At 41.8% G+C, this 25,267-nt stretch overlaps 1 protein-coding gene across 1 annotated transcript; it reads right to left on the bottom strand.

The window, feature by feature from the left end:
* Positions 1 to 392: 392 nt before the first annotated feature.
* On the bottom strand, positions 393 to 23,295 carry GPNMB (glycoprotein nmb). The gene is made up of 11 exons (XM_044246214.1): positions 23,105 to 23,295; positions 17,192 to 17,344; positions 16,200 to 16,343; positions 13,881 to 14,045; positions 11,492 to 11,650; positions 10,624 to 10,935; positions 7,871 to 7,969; positions 6,946 to 7,048; positions 4,877 to 5,091; positions 1,913 to 2,006; positions 393 to 1,450 (listed from the first exon to the last, which is right to left on the bottom strand). The coding sequence occupies exons 1-11, from the start codon at positions 23,172 to 23,174 to the stop codon at positions 1,297 to 1,299; spliced, it is 1,668 nt and encodes a 555-aa protein (XP_044102149.1). The 5' UTR covers positions 23,175 to 23,295; the 3' UTR covers positions 393 to 1,296.
* Positions 23,296 to 25,267: the final 1,972 nt, after the last annotated feature.

The following is a 25,267-nucleotide window of genomic DNA, read 5'->3' as shown; positions in this document are numbered from 1 at the left end:
CCTTCCTCTCTCTCTGCCTGCCTCTCTGCCTACTTGTGATCTCTGTCGGTCAAATAAATAAATAAAATCTAAAAAAAAAAAATTGACTCCCTAGCCCATGACAGAAAAAAGCTTGCTGATCTCTGATCCAGAACGCTCCTCTTGCCTTTGTTTTTAATACAATACTAACAGTTCAAAGGGTCCAGAACATTTGCTCACAGAAACTCTTTTTTTAGATTGATCTGATTAATATACAATTTATTGAAACTGAACATACTATATTTTAAAATATAAAATCCTTGTGAAATTATCAGTGCTCCACAGGGCAGCATTAAACAACTCTTTATATGTCCAAACTATAAACACAATAGAAAGGCAAACAGTAAATTGGAAAAATAATTACAATTCCAAGATCTTATCTCTTTTCATACTTTATTTTTCAGGAAGGAGGAAAAAAAAGCATGTCCTGTCTGACATCTGGTAGAGAGTTTTAATGACAAATGGAGGCTTTAACTGATCAAGTCCCTGTATCATTTAAATAGAGAAACCAGTAGGAAAAGCAGGGGGTCTCCTTCTTCAAAAAAATCTAACATATAATTTCAAACACATGCCCCCAAGTGTACAGAAATTGAGATATATATACAAGACTGTCAGCACCCTGAGTGTAGGGCTGGGTCCCTAGCATGCCTGATACAGAGAAAGTAGCCAATGAAGGTCCACGGAATAAAGAAATGAGTAGCATTCCTTTACACATCTGGGCAGGGTAGGTTGTCATGAAAATATTCACACCCATGTATTAGACTAGTCGATACATATTTTTTTTAGCATAAGAAGCATGCACATCACACTAAATGTCTGGCCTGTTACTGTTTTGCTAGGAGCTCAAACGTGTTCACCTGAAGTAGCATACAGTTAGCTCAGAACACGGGAGAGCCAGAAAGCATCTGGCCTCCCCTTACAGTGAACAGAGGCCAAACTCTAATGAATAGTACCTTCTCCCCTTACTCTTCGGATACAGTGTGTCTATCCCACTGACCACCCAAGACGTTATAAGTGAAACATAAATCATAATGAAAGAAAGCTCTGCTAACTGGTTTTATCAGTTCAATAATGAGGCTGAGGCCACGCACGGTGTAATTCCTCCCCACTTCTGAGATATCATTTAGCCTATATAAAAAACCCTTTGGACCTCCCTAAACCACAGTATATATTTTAACAGTAATCTTTAGGAATAGAAGTTAATAGCCATCAACTCTGGCACAGCTCACATAAATGGCCCTGAAGAGTGAGCTGTTGATCACAAATAAAGCTGAAGATTTAAACAGTTCCTGGTTGATGCTTGAGCAAAGGATCTCTTTCCTGGTTCCCAAGGCGGAATATGGCCTTTGCATGGTTGAGGAGGGCATTCAGGCCCTGGCCTTTGAGCACGATCCTAGCACTGCGGCCTACCAGTTTGTACTCCTTGTGTTTTCTGAAAACAACGTGTTAGACAGATTAACAAAAGATCTCCACCTGGACTATGTTACTTTCTATAATCTCTTACATGCCAAATACAAGAGGGTTATTCCATTTAACCCAATCCACAGCTTCTAAGACATTGATGTCTTACGAAAGTATAGTTTTTTCCCTTCTTCATGGAAGAAATGTACTTGCCTATTCTAATTTGTGATTATATGGTAAATAAACTGACACAATTTTGTAAAGGTACTGGTATCTAGTAGCATTTTTAGGACTAAAAAAAAAAACCAAAAACAAAAACCACACAGCAAAATTAATAGTCTAGTTTGGTGTTCATCATTCACTAGAAGATTTTTCTCCCCTACCCAAACTGTTTAAAAGCAAAAGAGGGAAAATGGCCCATTTATGCAGAAATATGCAACTTATTTTTGACAATATACTATAGCAATTTAAAGGGTTAAAAGTAGCAACTTACTTGTATACCAAAAGGGTGATCACAGTGACAAATATGGCTAAGCAGCCCACGGAGACCAGGGCACCATTTGCTATTCTTGAAGGGGAAGCTGGGTCTTAAAACAGAAGCAAGACAGTATTAGTGACATCCTCTGCCTAAGGGACAGGCTACTTGTAATGCAATTAAATAAATGAGGAAGGGAGCTATCGGAAGATATATGGCTCCCTCCGGGTTTTCAGTAATCTTTTCCATTAAATAATACATAGTCTTTGGGTCAGCTTATCTTCCATTTAGAGAATGAGTTAGCATGTCTGGAACACTGTGTTAAGGGCTCAGAAGAGAGATGTCATGTCCTGGAGACACCTGCTCAGGTCTCAGCTGACCCCGCAGCACCCACATGGTGAAGGGCTCCATGACCCTCCCCACCACTCCTCTGACCGCATCTCCCACTACCTACCTTCCAGCTGTGCTAAAAATCCTGGAGTGGCCTACGCTTCCCCTGCTCTTTCAAATCCCCATGCCCTCTGCCAGGAACGTCCTTCCCCTGGGCTCATTTCAAGCGTTCACCCCTGTGGGGTGACTTCCAGACATTCACGAGGGCTGAGGGTTCTGGGTCAGGACACCTGCCTATGTCACTCCTCTACTTGCCTCTCCTCCTCTGCCTCGATCACACTGTGTGGCAATTACTGCTTTATACACATGCTTCTTTCCTTCTCCCAGACTGTGGGATTGTGTCTTCTCTGTATTCCCAGAAACCAGCAAATTAACTCGTCTTGTCCCTACTGTCGAAGAGGAACTGGAGTTGATCTTTCTTTCTCCATTCCTTCCACCACTGTGCAGTTCCAGCCACCAGCCTCCCCCGCCCCCGCACCCCCACAAAAGGACATCTTGTCTACCTGCTTCCACTCTCACCTTCTCGTGATCTTCGCTTCCCTTAGTAATTCAAATGATCTTTAAAGGCATCTATCAGAGTATGCTTCAAGCCTGCCGGAGGCTCCTTATATACAGAATAAAGCTCAAGCCCTACCCGTGGTCTACAACCGTCTAAATGGACTGCTCATTCCTGAAAGTCAGGCTTCAGTTCAGAGGATGCTTTTCACAAGCAGATGCTGCTGGGTAGGCAGGACTGTCACTGCCCTCCCCAATCTGGAGAGCCAACCTCTGTCCCCTCTCTCCCCCATAAGCATGAGAGGACATGCCGGGACATTCTTCACAATGTCATCTTATGTGTGATCTCTTTCAGCCCACAGAAGCAGGGCTCACAAAAGTCTTCTTCCTCTTGTTCCCCACTCTGTCTGGAACTGTGTATCTCAGGCCTACAGCTCTGCTGGGCACGGAGTAGATGCTCAATGAATATTTGTTTAAAGAATTGCAGGTGCTTCATGAACGTTCATGGAATCAATGAGTAAAAGTCATTCCTCCTAAAAGTCTCTTGGTTTGCTTTTGATCAAAGATCTGTTTCTGAAATTCTGATTTTGAAGCCCAAGCCATCAAGTTACAATCCCCCCTGGATTGAAAACTCTCTTTCGGAGCTTCTTTTATTTGGATTTTGAAAATGGCTCAGGTCACCTAAAGTTCTCACTCACTCTAAGAAGAAGGAAAGGAAAGGCAATATCTAAACGTCTAATCTGGTAAGAGAGCAGTGGTTTGTCAGCTCCTAGGAGGCTTCGTAGAATAGGGTATGACCCTGAAAGGCTGTTCTTTTTTTTTTTTTTTTTTTTTTTTTTCCTGAAAGGCTGTTCTAAGAACTCCCCACAGCTGCCCAAAAGTAACCCCAGCAGCTTCTGGAGGTGACAGCTTGAAGACCAGCACTTGCTCACGCCCACTGGGTCCCAGCGCTCCAACATGCCTCCTTCCTCCTTCCTCCCCACGCTCCCAGCTCCCCACCGGGGGTCCCAGCACAAGCAGCCTTGGCGGAAGCAGGACACCTTTGTCTCCTGGTTTTATTTTTAAATCAGTGCCTTAGATCTCACCAACTATAAGCCCTCATACACATAACTCTATGTATGGTTACTTAAGCTTTTCTTTCAATGAGGCTAAAGCTGCCTTTTATGCAGTTAATGAGTAAATCTCTGTTTCAGTACATTTTTCCTTATGAGACAGGCTCCAAATCCAAATGAGCTGTGAGTTAGTCAAGAGGGCGTACGGGACAATACTCAAATCAAGCAGCAGCAGTTAAGTGTTGTCATATGTGCACAATTTAATCTCGTTCCCATTTCAGCCCAAAGCGTTTCTCCTAAAACAGTGTCTTACAACAAAGTCACCTGTGAGTGAAATTTAGCGAGGGTCACCAGGTGGAGTCCTAATTTGGTGACTGGGAAAATTGGAAGCCACCAGTAAATGACAATTTCTCAGTGACGTTCCTTAGTCCACTTTGCCAGCATTCCCCCTCCCCAAGCACCAGCAGGGGAAAGAGTAGATTTTCTCGTGAACACTGACTAGGCAAGCTGGTTTGTTACTGTTTCAGGATAATGCCTGGTAGACTCTGAGAAGGGAAAGAGAGGACACATGGCAAGTAGGAAAGGAGCCAGCAGTCCACCTGCTTTCTCATTTCTTTTCTTGGCTTCATGTCTTTGCCTAGGTGGATTCTTAGGACAATAGGGTACCAGTCTCCCCATTTTATAATTTAATTGGAGAACACTGTTATTTTTTGATGTTTGGCTTCATACTTTTCCCTTGACATATAAATCTCTTCGAGCACGCAGTGATCATATCCCATTATTCCTGGTCCATGATCACAGCTGATTTTTTTCATCAAAAGACTTATCTTTGGTCATTTCACTGGGTCTCTCTCTTTCATCCCTTCCCTAAGTAGATTTGCTGTGGGACTTTCATGCCAGTTGTCAAATCCACATTAACGACAGTTCAGTGATTTTTGCAATGAAATAAAATTAAACACTGATAGTGAAGCCTTGAAGGGCTTTAGCATAGGACACACGGTACCTGTGATATGAAATGTTTGTACAACCACAAAACAACACTTACCTCTTGCAGAGACAGAGACAAGGGTGCTCGTGAGCGCCAGACTCGTATTATCACTGAGGGTCAGGTTCATACAGTATGTCCCTGACCCACTGAAGGCTCTTCTCACAGTCAGCAAGCAAGTGTCATCTGTGTCCACATCTACAGGGTCACAGACCGTGTTGTAGGTGATCTGGCAGGTAGGGTCAGAAACTATGGTACAGACCTCCGTGGGCATGCTGAGGGGACAGACGGCACCAGGAGAGGGAGATATAATATTAGTTTAAAAGGAACAATCATAATCATTACCTGTCCATAAAATTGACTAGAATTCTATTTGAATTCCACTAGAATTAATTTGGATCCTTATTTTTTGATTCTTGCATACGATGTAAGAATATCAAACCATTTGATGTCAAACTGTCACATATAATTTACTCCTAAACAAGCCTGGGTATGAGCTACTATTTCCCCTGTATCCTCAGTACGATGTGGCTCTGGGGGTGGAGGAGGAAGAAATTATGACCGCCCCCTTTCCAAAGGCAAGGGGCTGTTGGAAACTGTGTGAAGCCAAGTCATTCCTCCCTAGAATGCCTGCAGGTGTGGTCTGCTGAGGTGTCGGGCAAGGATACTATTAAATGCTAGAGGTGGCCCACCTGGGTCCCCACAGAGGTCAAACAGTGACAGCAACCGTGGCGGTTGAGTCAGGATTTACTACGTGCAAGACACAAAGGGGTAGATGTGTGACATGGCCTTGCTTATCCCTCTCACCGGAAGATGAGGAAAGTAAAATAAGCCTAGGGTAGCAGGCGACAAACCAGCTGGGCGAGGGGGAGACAGCGGGGAGACTAACGTGAGCCGTTAGGGGTGGAGCTGGCACGTGAATAAGTGAGGCTGGACGACCACGAGGCGACGCGGCCGCGCATTACTGTCATCAGCTCTGTTTCCCTTGTGGGTGGACCTCCGGATGGAGAGACCTGGCTGAGACGCTTGATCTGGTGAGGCAGGGGGTGCACAGAGGACACCTGCTCTTCTCAGCTGCCTCGTTCCTCCATCAGCTTTTCCACAATTTTATGTCATCGTCACCCCTCACCTCTCCCTAAGATGGAGAGCTTCTTAGCTATCCCTTTTTATCAAATAAGGCCACATTTTCATACCATCTCATTCCCTTCATTAATTTATTCATTTACATACATACATGTTAATTACTTAATTTATCCATTACACATATATTTCTGAATGCTTTAGCTTACTCAGTTAATTAGTGTTATATTTATTAACTTATATTTAGTCTATTAACTTCTAGTAGTCTATGATATAGTTCTAACCAAACCATAGGAGGTCAAATTATATAATGCATTAGAAAAAGCTTTGTAGGGCGCTGCGCTGGGTGGCTCAGCTGGTAAGTGTCTGCCTTGGCTCAGTTTATGATCCCAGAGTCCTGGGATTGCACTGAGCTCCCTGCTGGGCGGGGAGTCAGCTCCTCCCTCTCCCTCTGCCTGCCTTGTGCTTGCTCTCTCAGGCTCATGGTCTCTCTCTCAAATAAATAAAATCTTTTTAAAAAGACTAAAATATAAACCTTAAAAAAAAAAAAAGAAAAAGCTTTGTAAAGTTTAGAGATACAGGATTATTGGGCACTCCTATTAATTCATGCTAGGACATGGTCATTCCACACTGGCTTCCCACCACTAGGATCTGGGCTCTGAGACAGACCACAGCCTGTGAACCATGCTCATGCTCTGTGGGTACCCACCATCTATGGGGCAAGTTCTGTAATCACCGTGTGCCTCAGTGGACCCATCTGTAAAATGAGGAGACTCCGGATTGGGTTAAGGATTCAATAGGAGAACCGATGTAAAATGTTAAGAACATAGTAAGTGTTCAATTAATAATTACTCTTCAATTTCATCAGCAATTTAAAGGTAATGAGCATTGCCCAATCTAGCAAAACTGAGGGCTTCTGAGCCCCTCCCGGGGCCCTTCCTGGTTGTGGCTGATTGATGAGCTGGGACTCTAGATCAGCTTTGAAGGGGAGCTGGTGTGACGGCCTCTGCTCAGGCCTTGGCCTGATCCTCTGACTGAGAGGTACTCACATCCCTTGACAGGTCACAACAAAATCCATCAGCGACTTGTCAGGCTGTGGCACAGGCGTCACAACGTCTGTCATCTGGATGATGTTGACCTCCAGGATTCCATCTAACAAAACACCCACCCAGAAAAACACATCAAAGTACAGCAAAAACCAGACCGAATTATTCCTTCATAAACAGAGACACGGCCTTCTTGCACTGCTCTGGGAGTCTACCCCACAGTGTGGATACGTGTCTATGCAGCACATTCAAAGTGAAACCAAACTGCTCCTCATTCCAACCTGGCCCTTGGTTTCTGGAGCCTGTGAATGTGTTAGAAGGCTGCACTCCTTCCGGGCAGGAATTTCAGAGAAAGTTAACCCCCAGGGAAGACACAGGCCTCAGGCTCCGGCCCAGCCGGCTTCCCTCAGCCCTGGGGTGCAGAGTCGGGGATTTACCCCTATCTCCAGAACTGGGGTGCCTCGGCTGGGCTTCGGCCCCCACCTGTCTTCTCTGTGGGGGGCCTGAGGGCAGTGCCCACAATACACAGCCATCTGTGGTAGCTCCGCTCATCCCTGTTCCTTACACACTAGGCGGGAGGCTTTGTGAAATCAGAGAGAGGAAGGAAGTGGCAGTTGTGGGAACTTGCTACTGGCCTTTCTTCAAAGGCAAGTTCCTTCAGATTTCTGGAATGCGTGGGGTAAGGGATGAAGGGCTGGAGCAGACTCATTAGTAGGTGGTCCTCACACTGGGCTCGTTTCCACCAGAATGTCTAAGGAAGGCTGGCGTAGGCCAGTCGGAATCTAGAAACTGGTGACATCTTGGCTTTGTGCCCATGTGGCATCACCTTGAACAGAGAGCGAGGGCCCCTGCTCCCACCCCTCCAGAGTCAAGAGAGTGAGAAGGTGGCCCAGGGTAGATCCCAACATCCTGCCCCTGCTGCTCTTACCTACAATCGTGATGGTGGCTTTGAAGTAACCGTATCTGTTAATATGGCAGGTTTCCACAGGAGTCGCCCTCAGCTCTGGGGGGCGGTCACCCGCTGATGCTGGAAAGTTGGATTAATAAGATTTTAGATGAGTTGCTGAGAATGTAAAAGATTTACATAATAGATAATAACCCCAAATCTAAACAGGTACTTGATAACCGACAGTCTAAACATCTACCTGCCCTTTAGAAAAACATCAAGAGTTCTGAACTATTAAATTATTGCAGAAATTTGAAGTGAATATGAATGATTCACAGAGATGTGAGAACTAGCAGGAGTTATAATTGTTAAATTATGTAAGTGAACACAATCCTGTATCTTCTTAAACATGGGAATCAAATGAAAGGTAGAAGCCATATTAAAATGTATGATACAACAATCATGACAAAATTACAACAGCATGACAAAATCAAGCAGGGTGTGACAGATAAAATCGTATGTTGGGACATCTGGGTGGCTCAGACGGTCTGCCTTTGGCTCAGGTAATAATCCCTGGAGTCCTAGGGTCAAGCCCCTCATCTGCTTGTGCTCTCTCTCTCTCTCTCTCACACTCTCTCAAATAAAAATTTTTTAAAAAATAAAATAGACTAATGTTAAATAAACTAACATTAACCTTTACCATTTAGAATTTTTAGACAGTTCTAGATATTACAGGAATCTACTATTTATTTTGAATTTTACACCTGGTCTCCTTATTTGTAAAGAATACCATGGATACTTATAGAAAAAGAAATTCTCCTACAGTTGGGGCACCTGGGTGGCTCAGTGGGTTAAGCCTCTGCCTTTGGCTCAGGTCATGATCTCAGGGTCCTGGGATTGAGCCCCACATTGGGCTCTCTGCTCAATGGGGAGCCTGCTACCCCCTCTCTCTTATCAGAATGAAGCTATATGATTAAGTTGTTCAGTGCAGTTATATTTGTAACTGGAATTAGGATTAATTTAATCAACCATCAATAAGAGAATGGTTAAATAAATTATACATTTATACATACAATATTACTTATATACTAAGTTTATACATACTATAAAATACTATGTAGCCATTTAATAATGTGAGTTAAATTTTATGTACTGACAAGGGAAAGATGTCCATGATATTTGTTAAGTGAAGAAAAACAAATTATAGAACCATATGGATAGCATGAGCCCATTTCCTTAAAAAGCAAAACAACACCTATGTATCTTTATAAAATATGTTTGTAGGGACGCCTGGGTGGCGCAGTTGGTTGGACGACTGCCCCCGGCTCAGGGCGTGATCCTGGAGTCCCGGATCGAGTCCCACATCAGGCTCCCAGCTCCATGGGGAGTCTGCTTCGCTCTCTGACCTTCTCCTCCCTTGTGCTCTCTCTCACTGTCTCTCTCTCTCAAATAAAAAAAAAAAAAATATGTTTGTAAAGGCGTAGAAATAGATCGGAAAAGAAACGCTTCCAGCTGGTTACTAAGGTTTAACTCTTGGGAGGAGAATGTGAGTAGGGATTTTCACTTTTATTCTAGGCTTCTCTATTGTTAGAATTTTTATTAAGGAACATGCATTAATTTTGTAATTTAAAACATTTCGAAAAATAATGAATCAACATCAGTAATAACTTAGTGTCTTGATTAGATATTCCAGATTTAATGAGATCTCCTTTTATTAATAACACACTGTTACAACAATTTATTATTTATAATAGGTTTTGGTAAAAACAAGTGCAGCAAGTCTGGACATCAGGTTGGATGATTTACTCTGGGTTTGGTGATGGCGCCCTCTTGTGACCAGTGGGAGGATGGCAGTATATTACCATCCCCTTCAAACTCGGGTGCTGAGTACTCATGGCACAGTGCGGTGGGAGGGAGCATTAGGTGGAAGCTAACACTTTTCAAAGTAGACTCTTAGGAACTTTTTAAATGGCCTCATATACTATATAGTACATATACTATTAGTAGAGAATGGGATTTAATTTATTATGCCTTATATCCAGAACAATCTTAATGTCTGGAGTCTTTACTCTCAAGGTATATTCTTTCTTGGGCCACCTGGAAACCACTTCCAAGTACAGCTGTGCTTTGATGGGACACTAGATGGATGTGGGCAGGGAAGAGGGGAGAACGGAAGTAGGGAGAAATGTGGGAGGAGGAAGAAAGACAGTGGGGATGGCCTGAATGTTTATGAAGGGCGAGATGTATTCTCATAATGAGAAAAAATGGGAGAAAATCAGAGACGTGATGGGGGACACCTGGGTGGCTCAGTCAGTCAAGCATCTGCTTTCCGCTCAAGTCAAGATCCCAGGGTCCTGGGATCGAGTTCCGCATCGAGCTCTTTGCTCAGCAGGGAGCCTGATTCTCCCTCTGCCTGCTGCTCCCCTGCTTGTGCTCTCTCCCTCCCAAATAAATAAATCAAATCTTAAAAAAAAGAAATGTGATGGGCCAGACAGGGAAAGCATTTGTACACATAACAAGGACCAGTACAAATTAGAAAGGTCAAAGAATGGCACTTAAGTCATGAAATTCTACTTGCAAAGTGGAATTTAAACATACTCTCCTTTCTTCCATTTTCTAACAGCTTAAAATGGTGATAAAGTGGCTCAAGAATGACATGTACAGAATTGAATCACAGCATACTCAGCACATGATTCTTTAAGCTAGGGATCTAATTATGTAACCTGTATTATTAGATTTTTTTTTTTAATAGCTGTTAAGGAACCCCCCTCAAAGATCACCTGGAAAACACTTACATAAAGGAGAGGTGGGTTTTGGAGGTTTGGGTGAAGGTGAAGGACAAGGTCCAGGCACTGCAGCTTGCACAGTGAGGTTAAGGCTGAAGGTTCCATTGAGCACATATGTGTGATTCAAAGTTGGGTTGTTGGAAACAAACAGACCAGTATTATCCCCGAAGTTCCACTTGTAGTTGATGGCCGACTCATTGAGGAAGTGACTAGGGTCGTGAATCAGGACACTGAACATAATGGGGATGTCCCTGAGGAAGGTTTCATCAGATAAATTGCGATCATTCTTCTGGTACATAGTCACAAATACAGGAACGTGATCTAAAAGATACACCCCAAAATAGAAAGAACACACAATTGCTGGATTTTAAATAGATGACTTCGATAATGCTTTTAGGTTCAAAAATTAAAAGTAAAATGAAGGGTGCCTGGGTGGCTCAGTTGTTAAAACATTTGCCTTCGGCTCAGGTCATGATCCCGGGGTCCTGGGATCCAGCCCTGCTTCAGGCTCCCTGCTCAGCGGGAAGCCTGCTTCTTTCCTCCTACTCCCCTGCTTGTGTTCCCTCTCTCACTAGCTCTCTCTCTGTCAAATAAATAAATAAAATCTTAAAAAAAAAACAATAGAAACTAAAACTAAAACTAGAGATAATTTAGCATTATTTCCCCTCTTCCTATGCAAGTTTGCTAGGGTTTTTGCAAGTTATTCTGGAAACACAGATGGAGTAAAATATATTTAAATATATAAGCGAGGGAAGGAACCCATACAGATTGTAACCCAGCCCAGAACACTTAGCTCTAACTCTTACTTAATCCACTAACATCACCAGAATGAAATGCCTCACTACCAGTTAACTTCAAGTTCAGACCACTCACTCACCTGTTACCACGTACACGTCTTTCACTTTTGCGATGGGGACATATACGTGGTGGTGTCTTCTATAAACAATTACTTCCATGAGTTGGGGGCCAAGTGTCACATTGGCTGTGTTTATAGAAACTCTTGCTGAACCCCGTCCTAACTTCTGCAAATACTGACCTTTAAGAGGATGGAAATTTTTAGTTATTGGCCACATTACATGATCATTATAGGAAGTTGTTGTTTCTTTATGACTAATGACTGCCACTTAGAGAACGCTCTTGGAAAAGGAAAAACAGGATGAGGATGTAGGTCCTGGCTGCTTCAGAAAGGGAGATGGTGCTCATTTTATATAAAACCTTATAACATAAACCCACTGTTCCATAAATATAATTTGTATATAGTTGGTTAAAATGGAAAGAGAAGTTTAGTGGGAAAATGCTGTTTAGTTCTTAGTTTACAAATAAAAAATGTTTGTAAGTAAGATGTCTGGCACTTGAAATACATGTGTTTCCCGGAGAATACCCATTCAATGCAATAGTGAGGTGTCTAAGGGAGCTAAAAAAATTTATCCAATATTGTTGTAGCAACATTACCATTTCAGCTGTATCAAGCAGTTTCTTTCTTTTTTAGGGAACTAGAATCCTCCATTTTCTAATAGAATTTGTATATAATAAAACAAAATAAATGGTGAAAAAAGAGGTAGGGTATGGTAGACATAAAAAGTAATGTAGTGGTTCTATAAACACATTTCTAGGACATTCTTGACTCACTCTTTCTCTTTCTCCGGCCCTAACCTGAATCTGATTGCCACCAGCTAGTGAGTAAAAATGATTGCTATCCCTCAGCGCCCAAGGATTTTTCTAATGCTATTGAGGCACCCAACACAGATGTGTGACTGAACAATACGGATGCTGAGACGGATTGCTTGTGGGGGTGTTTAAAGACCATGTTTAACACATGATCAAAGAGATCAGAAAAATACACTAATCTCAGGCATATGTGATTTGGAATCCCCTTTACCTGGAGCCGCAGAGGCAGTTCTTTTGCAGGTTGTAGGGGAAAGAGGTGTCTAGAAAGAGGGGGCTAGTTACACATGAGGACAATGTTCGTCCTGGCATGGGGAGACCACAGAAGCAAGTGTTAGTTGAAGGACAGTATCAGTTAACTTCAGATAAGGAAATTCAAAACAGTCTTGTTAGAAAAAAAGCAATTTCTGGGCTAAGAACTGGTTTTAATAGATATCTTAACTAAAAAAACTGGTTTAATAGATATCTTAACTAAAAAGAGGGTAACGAGAGACCGGAGCGCTAGTGAGCATACATGACTCCCTGCAGATGGTCTGGTCAAAAAAATCGTGACATCTGGGGAGTTGACTGGGCCATGAAAGTACTGAAACAAGGTTAGCCTTCAACCCCTATTTAACGAGATGGGCATAATATTTGATATATATTTTGTACTTTGTTAAGCTGATGGATATTGCTAATGTGTTGTTCTGATTTATAAATGAGTTAACTGGACAAAGAAACTTTCTCTAATTCATGAAAAAGGACAAAACATTTAGAAGTTTGGAGGCTGCATGGTTGGTGGCAGTTTTCAAACTGTCAGAGCCAGATGGCACCTGGTGACATATTTAAAAACTTAGCAGCTTTGCTAATTATAACCTAAATTTGCTCCTCCTAAAAATAATCACTTCACCAATAATAAAACAAGAGTGGATACCATTTGTGGTTAAAAAAAAAAAGAGGGTAAGCTTTGTCAAAGAACAGGGGTTAGATTATGTTATTTCTACACAGTGGAATATTATGCAGTCATTAAAATAGTGTACATAAGGAATTTTAATGATATGATCAAGTACTCATGATAACAAGATCGGGTATACATTCTAGTCTTAATCAAGGAATACTAGCAAAAAAAAAATACCATTGTGTTAACAGTGATAATCTCTGGTGTCAATTACAGGTGATTTATCTTTCATCTGTACTCTTCCTGCATTTTCCAAATTTCCTATAAAGAGCGTAAGTTTCTTTCTTAAAAAATCTATTGATAATAAAAAATTTAAAAATAATCAAATGCCCATCCGTGTGCCATTCGAACAAATATTCCTATTTTTTGTATTACTGTTTTAGACAGAAAGAAACTGAATAGTTCTCTTTTAAGAAAGAAAAATGAATTATTGTTTTTCCCCTTCTTCTAATTCTTTGGTGTTCTGAAGATTTGCCAAAGCTAAACAAGATTTTCATTTTTATCCCTCATACTCCACCCCAGCTAAGGAAAGTCCACAGAGTAACTGTTGTTAAACTCTTAAGTGTTAGCATTCTTGTTTATAGAATAAGAAAAGTGGGAAAAAATGTTGAAATTTGAAGGGCAGGTAAAGAAGCAGCTAAGGGGGTTTTGTAAAAAGTCCAACCAAGTGTGTGAAAGACGTAGACAAAACTGCATCTCCTCCATCCAGGGTGGTGAGGGAAAGGCTTTCCATCAGGGAACACGTGGTGATGGTCTTGGCTGTGGTCATTTCCCCAACCGCTTTCCTCGGTCCAGTTGTAAACGTACAGGTCAGGAGATGGATCAGTATCTAAACAGAGAAACAAGCAAGCCAGGCTTGTCATCTGGGATCAGAATGCTCATCACTGAATTAAACACCTTTTCATATTTTCATAAATATAAACATAGTTGGACAGCGAAAACCCTAATTTTGAGAATTCATCTAGTGGTGTGTATTTATGACCTGTTTTCTGCCTATAGGCTGTATTTCAGTAAAATTTCATATAAAGCAATTATTCAGGAAGAGCCAATCTAGAAATACTAGAATATATTTATTTTTAATACTGGACCTCACACAACTGTACTCAAACCAAAATGAGGGATGCTTTATCTTTTTTATGTTGATACTGCTATCTGTAGTTGTTTTTTTTTTTTAAACCCTGAGTCATTTAGCATCAAACAACTCTCAACTCCTGGAGATTTGGCACACTCCTAAAAATAAGGACATTAACCTACATAACCACAGTATCATTACCACTCTTCCTATAGTCTGATCAAGGGTCACATACTGTATTTGACTATTTTGTCTCTTCAAACGATTTGGAAAAAAAGACAGATAGAAGTAAATATGGCAAAATGTTAAAATTGTTGAGTCTAGGTAGGAGTTTTGGTAGACTCCGTGTACCCTGATTTCAACTTTTTTGTATGTATGACAATTTCTTTTTAAGTATTCTCTACACCCAATGTGGGGCTCGAACTCACAACCCCAAGATTGAGAGCTGCACGCTTTCCTGACCGAGCCAGCCAGGCACCCCAACTTATTTCACTGTAAACAAGTCATGACCAGTATCTTTTCATCTAGACCAGTTCCCTCACCCTCTTGGTTTTTTTATGTCATTGACATTTTTGAAGAATCTTTTTATTTATCAATATATTAGAGCCATTTTTATTTTTTATTCTTAAATTGTCCCAAATAGCCAGGAGGAGTCCCTGCAAGCTGGCTTCTGTGTCCTTCTGATGCGTTTCTGTTAGTCCGTGAGTATTTACTTACTTGGGCACACTAAAATATGCCAGACTCACCTGCTACTTTCCCTGCCCTAGACCTGCAGTCAGTATTTAACTCAAAGGTCCCTGGTTCCTTTTTGTGGTGACAGGTATTACATAAAAATTTTCCTTAGACACAGGGATTCCTTCATATAAAAATGCTCAAAGGGCTAAAATGCCATTTTAAACATTCATAAGAATTAGCATTTTTATTTTTATTTTTATTTTAAGATTTTTTTATTTTATTTATTTGAGAGAGAGAGACAGTGAGAGAGAGCATGAGCGAGGAGAAGGTCAGAGGGAGAAGCAGACTCCCCATGGAGCTGGGAGCCCGATGTGGGACTCGATCCCGGGACTCCAGGATCACGCCCTGAGCCGGAGGCAGTCGTTTAACCAACTGCGCCACCCAGGCGTCCCAAGAATTAGCATTTTTAGAAAGAGAAAAATTACTACAAATTTTAGACACTTGACACTTAAAAAATATCAAACCCTTTTTATATAGGATCTAATGTTTTCCTAATAGAACAATGATAAATTAATAAGGAATGAATGCAGACAGTTTAATAGAAGTTCTAAGTCATAAAATCAGATCGTAAGTGTATTTAACAGTCTTGTCACTGATTGAAGAATCTCAGTTATTAGCTCCGAGTTTTGGGGAATGTGCAGTTCTTGAGACAATTTCCTTGGAAGCATCTGTGTTACTTTGTGCTCTTTAACATGTACAAAGAGCTTACCTGCCTTAAGGGCAAAGCGAAACTACAACATACACAACTTAGCATTTGCACCAGCCACAAAAACACTGGGTTAAGCAATAATTGTAAGCAGAAATCAGTCTGATCAGCAAATGTTTGACAGATCAGCTATTCGTCGAGTATCCAGAAGAATTTCAAGTAACCAAACCAAAATCCGAGAATCAACAAGGTATTCTCTGGATAATCAACTAGACCCTAAGAAAAAGCCGAGCATGATGATGTCCCTCTTGAAGAAGGTTCCAAGTGGCAGAAAGCCACCAGTTTGCTCAAGTGGGTTTGGCTAATGTTGATACAGGAACTGGATGGAGCAACATGTCCCTGTCATCCAACTTGAGGAGGGGGTGACATGGGGTGACAGCAAAGCACCTGTGAGTGTTTAGGTTTAGGAGATGGGTCTCCAGTAGTTAGGAAAACTAGCCTATTCCTGTGGCATGGGTAACATTCCTTACCATTTCTGCAGTTATTCTCATAAACTATGTTGCCATTGACATCTTCCTTCTGGCATCTGGGGAACACCAGGTCTACCACAAACGTGATGGTTGAGCCCACAAGTGCTGGTGAATCACTGGTCAGAATCGCCTGCACGTGGCCTCCTAGCACATAGAAAAGTGCAGTTTAGTGATCAAGCATCTTTTTCCTTTCGTTGACAAATCAAGTAGAGTTGAATCCACCAATAAGGACCAGAGCATCCCAATGTCTCTCTCTCTCTCTTTTTTTTTTTTTTAAAGTGAACACTATGCCCAGCGTGGGGCTTGAACTCATGATCCAGAGATCAAGAGTCACATGCTCTACTGACAGCCCTCCCATCCTTACGCCTCTTAGCAATAAATTATTTTCTGGATTCCTAACTTTTGCTTTCAGAGTACATTCTACAAGGGGGGAAAAGGAGGTTAGACCAATTAAAGAAGTCTTTGATCATAGAACATTTACTTAAGATAAAAAAGAATCTGCTCAACTGGATCGAAGAAACAAGTTTTAAAGGTTTGTATTTTTTAGACTCAGAACCGATGACTAAAGGACTCACTCTTTTACGCAAATGGGAAGAGACTCACTTTCTGACAAACCACACTTCTCATATGGTCAAAACTGCTTGAGTGTCTCAGGTCTTCTGAAGAGGACCATTCCCATATTATGTAAAGAGGTTCAGGGCGAAATCTGTCTGCTATCCAAAATCTTCCAAGAACTACGAACTTGTCAATTTCTAAGTGGATTAACGTTGAGTGTGTGTGACTTAGAAAGTGACAATGTTGAGATAAAAAAAGATTGCCAAATCCAGGTACCTCCCACTTGGTAACTAGAGTACCTGGAAACGTAACGTAACATAGAAGCAACGTAAGCCATGTGATCTTCAAACAACTTAAGCTATGTGATCTACAAGTCTACAATGTAAGAGACTAAGTCAAATAGGAATGACAGTTGTTTATCTTGAATATTGATTTACCTCTCCAGGAGTTTTTCCACCTTGGGTCTTCCTTCTTCCATACTGGGTAGAGTTTTTCATTCCATTCATTCTCATCTGATGACCAACCAGTTAGTTGGCTGTGCTCCCTCGTATAACCAGAAGTTCTTTCATTGCTCAGCACGTCATGAAATCCTAGATCAGTATTTGAAAAGCAAATAATTTTGCTTACTCCTTTCCTCATTTAGTACTTAACAGTACCTAAGTAGTCAAAGCAACTTCTCATTTCATAAGTTTGGAAAATCCTACTTAATATTTCCAGTAAGTCAAACAAATAGGTTTTTATTTGAATGTCTCCTGAAAATAGTTTAAATACTACTATTCAGACACTCTTTATGTACTTTTTTAAAAAAGATTTTATTTATTTGACAGACAGACATCACCAAGTAGGCAGAGAGGCAGGCAGAGAGAGGGAAGCAGGCTCCCTGCAGAGCAGAGCACCTGATGTGGGGCTCAATCCCAGGACTCTGAGATCACAACCTGAGCCGAAGGCAGAGGCTTAACACACTGAGCCACCCAGGCGCCCTCTTTATATACTTTAAATAGTCAAGGAGGGGCACCTGGGTGGCACAGGGGGTTAAGCATCTGACACTTGGCTTCTGCTCAGATCCTAATCTCGAGTCATGAGATGGAGCCCCATCTTGGCTCTGCGCTCAGTGCAGTCTGCCTAAGACTGTCTCTCCCTTTTCCTTAGCCTCCCCCTCCCCCATGCTTGCTTTCTCTAAAATAAATCTTTTTAAAAAAAATAATTTACTTATTTGACAGAGAGAGAGAGAGAGAGAGAGCACCCAAGCACAAGCCGGGGGAATAGCAGGCAGAGGCAGAGCGAGAAGCAACTCCCCAAGGAGCAGGGAGCCTGACACTGGACTTGATCCCAGGACCCCAGGATCATGACTTGAGCCGAAGGCAGACGCTTTTATTGACTGAGCCACCCAGGCATCCCGTAAATAAATATTTTAAAAAATTAAATGAGTCAAGGAAAATTTCTGAAAGTTGGTATTTCTGAGCTGTTATTTAATTTCTCAATACATATTCTCTGATTATTTGAATCTGATATGCTAGAATTAGGAAAATACTGGTGCCAATGATATTCAGATCAGTTTTGGCATCTTTTCCCATTCTTACCTGTTCTCTTGGCTAAAAGAATGTCAGGCTCTGGAATGCCTCCAGGTTTCCAAGAGATGCAAACCAGTATTGGAGAGCCCACTGTTGAACAATCTAACTTTTTTACGGCCCAGTATATGTTCTGAATTGGTGAATGTCCCATATGTACTATGTAAGTTACAGTGCTTTTTAAACTATTATGTTAAGAGCTGGTTGGTAATGTTTTGAGGCGTCTATGTTCCTGCTGATTTTCTATTTGCTATTTCAATTACTGAGAGAGGAATGTTGAAATCTTCAATTATAATTATGGATTTGCCAATTTGCCAATTTCTTCTTACAGTTCTGTCAGTTAATGTATTTTGAAACTCTGGAATTGCCAAGTCTTCTTCATGAATTGATCCTCTTGCCATTAGGAATTGACTTTTATCTTTATTAATAGTCCTTGTTCTTAGGGATACTTTGATAGTAATGTTTAGTGGTTAACAGGTACATCTTTTTCTATCTTATTTTTAATGGATATACATTTTTATATTTGAAGTGGGTTTCTTATAGCCAGTATATTGGTTTTTTTAATGTAGTCTAACAATCTCTACCTTTCATTCAGAGTGTTTAGGTAATTTATACTTACTGTATTTATTAATACCGGGGGATTTAAGTCTACCATATTATTTTTCTATCTGTCCCATTTGTTCTTTATTCCTTTTTCTTCTTTTCCTGTACTTTTTGGGGTTATTTCTGGAGTCTATATTGGCTCCACTTCTGGCTTATTAGCTGTATCTTTTTGTTTTGTGTGGTTCTCCAGGGTTTATAAAATTCTAGTTCTTCTGAAATTCTTTCTAATCTCAAGTTGATGTCTTTTTACTTTGCCTGACAACTCCAGTGGTCACATGGTCTCTCCTCTCTCCGAGGACTGTACAGACTGGCTGGCTGCCTACCTAACAGCCATTTCCAGGCTGCGCTCCTACTCTTTTTTACCCTTGTCGCAGAGCTTCTACTATAACCGCTCAAAATTCCAACAGCTGAGTTTCCTAGATTTCCTTACAGTATGGGCAGAAGCAGCTGATTAGAACCTGGCCAGTCAGAACTGAAAGGAAGTTTTCTGCGGGCTTCTGTGAAGTTTTCCTCTCTATCATCTGTCTATCCATATACACACACATACACACACACACACACACATATATAACAAACTCCATTTTGTTCACATCAGAAGTGATTTTGGGGACAGTAATGTAGTGACGTGAAGCTCAGAGCTGGGACAGCCATACTTAACCATGAGGGCCCAAATCTGAAGAGGCAAGCCAACACACTGAGGAGGTCAGAGTGGATGGAAGAGAAGAATGAGTTCTCAGTGTTGTCGAGTTCTTGCTCTAGCTTTTCCTGCCTCTGGACTGGTTAAGGTAAAAAGAGTCTTCCTCAACGTATTTGAGTATTGTTACAGCCAAGAAGTCAATTGTCTAGAACCCACAGTTAATCTCTAACCGTACATTATGATAAACTGTCCTCTCATGTGGCCTTGTGTCGTCTCCTGAATACTGGAGGAGGACTGTCACAAGGTGTGGTATTTGGCAGGTGCTCAGAGAAGCCATTTTGAATGGATACCACCAACCTCTATCTCCTATTTATCCTTTTTGGTAGAAGGAAGCAAAAGCCTGTTGTTTCCTTCTTATAAGGGAAACAGATGGAATGGGAAAGAATATTGAAATGAATATTGAACAATGTAGATGTCTTACTCTGGGTGAATGTTACAAGACTTGGTTTCTTGATTTTGTTGCTAAACAGTCTGTGTTGACCTCAGATCATGTTTTCTCTGGGCCTCCAAATCAGACAAAAATCAAGTAAGACAAAAACTAAATGTCTTATGATTCTCTAAGATTATTTTTATTCAGAAACAGATACTAAGTGAGGGTAGGAAATGTAGGTTTATCAATCGATGTTTTTAACTGGATATTCATTCGAATTGAGTCATGGAGTGGTAGAATAATTAATTTGGAAAAAACAGTTCAAATCACTTCATTTTACAGATGAAGAAATTCAGGCCTAGAGAAGTGAGAGAATTCACTCGGGGTCACTTTTAATGGAGTGGAAATGAAGAATCACATCTTTGAATTCCCAGGACTAATTTTTTCCCACTGTTCTGAAGAGTCTTCCTCTTCCACAGATCCTGAGAGAAAGTGAGTGGTTCCAGGAACAATCAAAACACGGGTTTCTCCTCTGATTATAGATATCAGAAGTCAAGGAAAGTCAAGGAAAAACATCAACTTAAAAGAGGGACAAGGAATAGATACATGGATCCAGGGAACAGAATGGAGAATGTCGAAATGGACCCACACAAATAGGCCTTACTGATTTTTGACAGAGATGCAAGAACAACCCAATGGAATTTCAAAAGATAGCCTTTTCAATAAATGGTGCCATCAGAAAATAGAAAGCATAGGAGAAATTTTCAGGCTCTAGGCTAGGCAAGAATTCTTTGACTTGACACCAAAGACACGATCCATAAAAGGAAAAAAATGATAAATTAGACCTCATTAAGATGAAAAACATTTGTTTTGTGAAACAGCATGTGAAGATGAAAAGGCAAATTACAAACTGGGACAGAATATTTGCAAACCACATTTCCAGTAAAGGACTGCTATCTAGAATATATAAAGAATTTTCAAATCTCATTTAAAAAATCCAATTAAAAAAATGGATAAAAGACCTGAATAAGCATTACACTGAAGAGGATACACAGATGGCAAAGAGACACATGAGATGATGTCCAGTTTCATTAACCAGTAGAGAAATGCACATTAAAACCACGTGGGGTATCACTTTACACCTATCAGAATGACTAAAAAATAAAAATAAAAAAATAACAGGGATACATCAAAAGTAGGGAAGAATGTGTGAAGACACTGGATTGCTCGTACACTGCTGGTGGGAACAAAACACGGTACAGCCATCCCGGAAAACAGTTTGACGGTTTCCTGAAAAATTAAACATGCAACCAAAACATTGTACTCTTGGGCATTTGTCCCCAAGAAATGAAAACGTATGGTCACCCAAAAACCTCTACACGAATGTTTGTAGCAACTTTATTCATAGTAGTGCAAACTGGAACAATCCAGAGGTCTCAAAATGGGTGAATGTTTAAACAAACCGTGGTATATACATACTGTGGAATCTACCCAGCAATAAAGAACTATTCAGACATGCAACACTTCAATAAATTATGTTGCATAAAAAAAGCCAATGCCCCTAAATTACATATTGTAATAATTTTATGGATAACATTTCTGAAGTAACAAAATTATAAAATTATGAAAACAGGAGAATGGATCAGTGGTTGCCAGGGCAGGGGGGTGTGGTGGGAAGGGGAAGTTAGTTTGGCTACAAAGGGTTTGAGGGACCCTTGTCGTGATGGAACGGTTTGGTATTCTGACTGTAACAGTGTCAATATCCTGGCTATGATGTTTGTGCAATAGTTGTTTAAGAGGTTACCATTGGGAGAAACTGGGTAAGGTATAGAGGGGAATCGCTTTGCATTTTTTCTTAAGTTGCATGTGAATCTACAATGACCTCAAAAAGTTAAGCTAAAAAAATAGAACAAAAGACTCCCAAGAGTAAGCAGGTTTTAAAAGCAAAAAAGGTGTGGGGGAGGGGGAGTTAGACGTGAAGGGAATGGAGTCACAGCCGGCACCGATGTGGCTTTTCTCTCTCCATTCTAGAATCTCACCCCAGCAAAGGGGTGACGGCCAGGTTGCTTGTGAACTGCTCCGTCAACACTTGCAGGCCTGCTCTCCCTCTCACCACGCCCCTTCATGCTCTCTCTCTCAAATAAGTAAATAAATTTTAAAAAAAGAGTTGGATGTTTAACCCACTAAACCACCCAGGTGACCCACAAGAGGAGCTTTTGAAACAAGGAGGCTCCAACCTGACCTCCCCAAGGGTCTGCTTTCATCAGTCTGGGCATCGGTTGTTAGAGAGCCCCCAACCTCAAATGTGAGACTAGAACAGAGCCTCGGGGCCTTGGCTCTTCTCTCAGTAACCTCCCCCGAGTCGCAGCAAACTCCTGGAGGTCAGTGAAAAAGGTCCCAACAGGCCTAGGCACAGCTTCCAGGCGGGGATGATCTGTGAACTTGGTTCTAGATTCGGGGCCCTGTTTCATTTGAGCCCTCTACACTACTGGATAGAAACTAGACGAAGTTTAGTGGGTGGCACTGCTTTGTTTCAGGCCAGAAAGACTGTTCCTCACCCTCCCCTTGTCTGGTGAGAGACAAGGGGCAACTGCAATGGAGCAGGGGGAAGCCCCCCAGAGGGGCACCTGGGTGGCTCAGTGGATTAAGCCTCTGATCCGGTGATGATCAGAGAGACAAGGTGGCAACTGCAATGGAGCGGGGGGAAGCCCCCCAGAGGGGCACCTGGGTGGCTCAGTGGATTAAGCCTCTGATCCGGTGATGATCTCAGGGTCCTGGGATCGAGCCCTGCATCGGGCTATCTGTTCAGCAGGGAGCCTGCTTCCCCCTCTCTCAACCTGCTGCTCTGCCTACTTGTGATCTGTCAAATATATATAATCTTTAAAAAAAAAAAAAAAAAATTCCCCCCCGAGAGAGAGGGGCCGGCATGGTTGTTGCTTTCCCAGCGCCTGAAGCCAAGAACGAGCATTCTGCTGTAGGGTGAATGTTCCCAAAGGTTTCAAGCACGAAATCTGAGAACCTTCATGAAGCCCACCTTCTGGCATGGACAGCGACACCTCAGACAACCCACCACTTCCGCAGAGAACGGGTTAAAACACACTCGTGTACTCACGCCTGGCAGCATCAAGCGGCAGTCTTGCAGCCAGAAGCAGAAACCCCAGGAAACAGTGGAGACATGCCATGCTGAATTCTCAAAGACCAAGGCAATCAAGGTTTAACTTTTAACTCCCTGGGCTCCATCCGCTAAGAACGGCAGCGGCTCCTCTGGCCTCTCCCTGCCCTGCTCCGTGTTTTAATTAAATACAGGGTGCCTCGGGGCAGATCATGTGATGGTATTAAGCAGTCTTGCCTGATCTGGTCTCCCAAGTTCAAGCTCTTAAAAACTCATGTGCTTCTGACTCACTCACTCTTAGCCTCCGTTTTCTCTTTTTACCAGTACACTGTTTGTGTTATGATTCCACATTTCCAGTTAGAGGGACTCCTTTCCTATGGACCCATTTTCATATCCTTCACCAAATAATATTTCAAACTCCAACCTCATCGACTCAACTTGCTGCAGTTCCTTTACTGATCCATTCACCCTGCTCATTTAGAGGGCCAGCTCTTCCCAGAGCTAACTAAGGCTCGTACGTTCCCTTCTCCCTGGAGGAGACACAACTGGGGCGGGGGGGGTGATGGTGGTCATGGAGTTACAGCTTCGATCACTTGAAATTGGGGGTTAAAGAGGAGTAATAGCATATGTGGTGCCAGAGGGTGCTTGAAACACATGCTCAGGCCACCGGTTGCTAAGAAATGTCCTTATGGGCCCATTTAAGACACCCAAGCAGTTCCGTTGAGCTTCTGGAATGACCTGCCTGATTTCCTGTCACTGCTCTGCAAGTATTTCTGTGTTGTACCTCCCAGGGCCGACTGCCTAAAACATCGTGCATGTTTATTTCGTGTCACAGAAAGCAGGCATTAGATGAAAAACCAAGCTTGCCTAGAACAAATCATTTCTGGTTATACAATGTGCAGAAAATGTGGCAACATGAACACTAGACAGCCTGGGATCTTTCCACACGACCATCTTCAGTATACATGGAAGTCCTAATGGGGGGCGGGGGAGATAGGTTGGAAGCATTAATTTAGGTTTTGGCGGTGCTAACAAGGCATAGGAAGAAAGTCTGTGAAACTGCCGTCGGCCAAGCAGGTGTGGGCAGCTCCCTGCCCAGGGCCACGTGCAGCTCTTTAAAGCTCCTCTTACTTTGAAGCATGCATGAAGAGAACAAACAGCACAAGAATAAAACTATTTTCAAATATGGATGAATAAATGAACAATGGAAGTATTTATTTTATGTAATGTGAATAATCTACATCGTTGTGTTTTTTTAACAACATGTTTAACTTTTTTTAAAAACATTTATTTATTTGACAGAGAGCACAAGTAGGCAGAGTGTCAGGCAGAGATGGGGGGAAGCAGGCTCCCCACTGAGCAGGGAGCCTGAAGCGGGACTTAATCCCAGGACCCCCTAGATCATGAGATCAATGACCAGAGTCAAATGCAGATGCTTGACCCACTAAGCCACCCAGGTACCCTGGGAGTCACCACTTTTAACTGTAGAAATTTCCCAGTTCAAACTGGTGTTTTTAAGCAAAAATATAAAAACCCAGGTCCTCTTTTCCCCAAATCTTAGAAACAACTGTCGGATTGCCACCATAACAAATTGCAGGAAGTTGGGAGCTTAAAACAGATCTATTACCTTACCTTCTGGAAGTCAAGATCCCGGAATGCGTCTCACTGGGCCCAAATCAAAGCTGCAGTAGGGAAGGTCTAGAAGAATCTGTTTTCTTACGTTTTCAGGCTTCCAGAGGCCCCTCCGTATTTCCTGGCTGGCTGGTAACTTGGCGTCCATCATTAAAGCCAGCAAGAGTCGTCTAGTCTTTTTTCCCAGGAAATGATTCTGACCCTGATTCTCCTTCCTTTCGCTCTCACTTATAAAGAAGTTTAGGATTACACTGAGTTCACCTGGGTTATCCAGTTTAATTGCCTTGTCTTAAAGTCAGTTGATTAGCAACCTTATTCCCGCTGCAATCTTAATCCTACCACCCCCCCTTGCCATAGAACCTATTCACAAATTCCAGGGATTAGGATGTAAACATCTTTAGGAGCCGAGATTCTGCTTTATCATGGTTAAACAGCAGATGACTTAACAAAAATTCTGTTTATGAAGAAGCGTATTATAAGACTTGTTGAAACAAAGGCTTTGATATTTGGCAGACCAGAAAAGCAAGAAGA

Source organism: Neovison vison, chromosome 4 (assembly GCF_020171115.1).
Source record: "Neovison vison isolate M4711 chromosome 4, ASM_NN_V1, whole genome shotgun sequence".
Classification (NCBI taxonomy): domain Eukaryota; kingdom Metazoa; phylum Chordata; class Mammalia; order Carnivora; family Mustelidae; genus Neogale; species Neogale vison.
The sequence above is the reverse complement of the archived record's forward strand: the minus strand, read 5'-3'. Positions and strand labels throughout refer to the sequence as shown.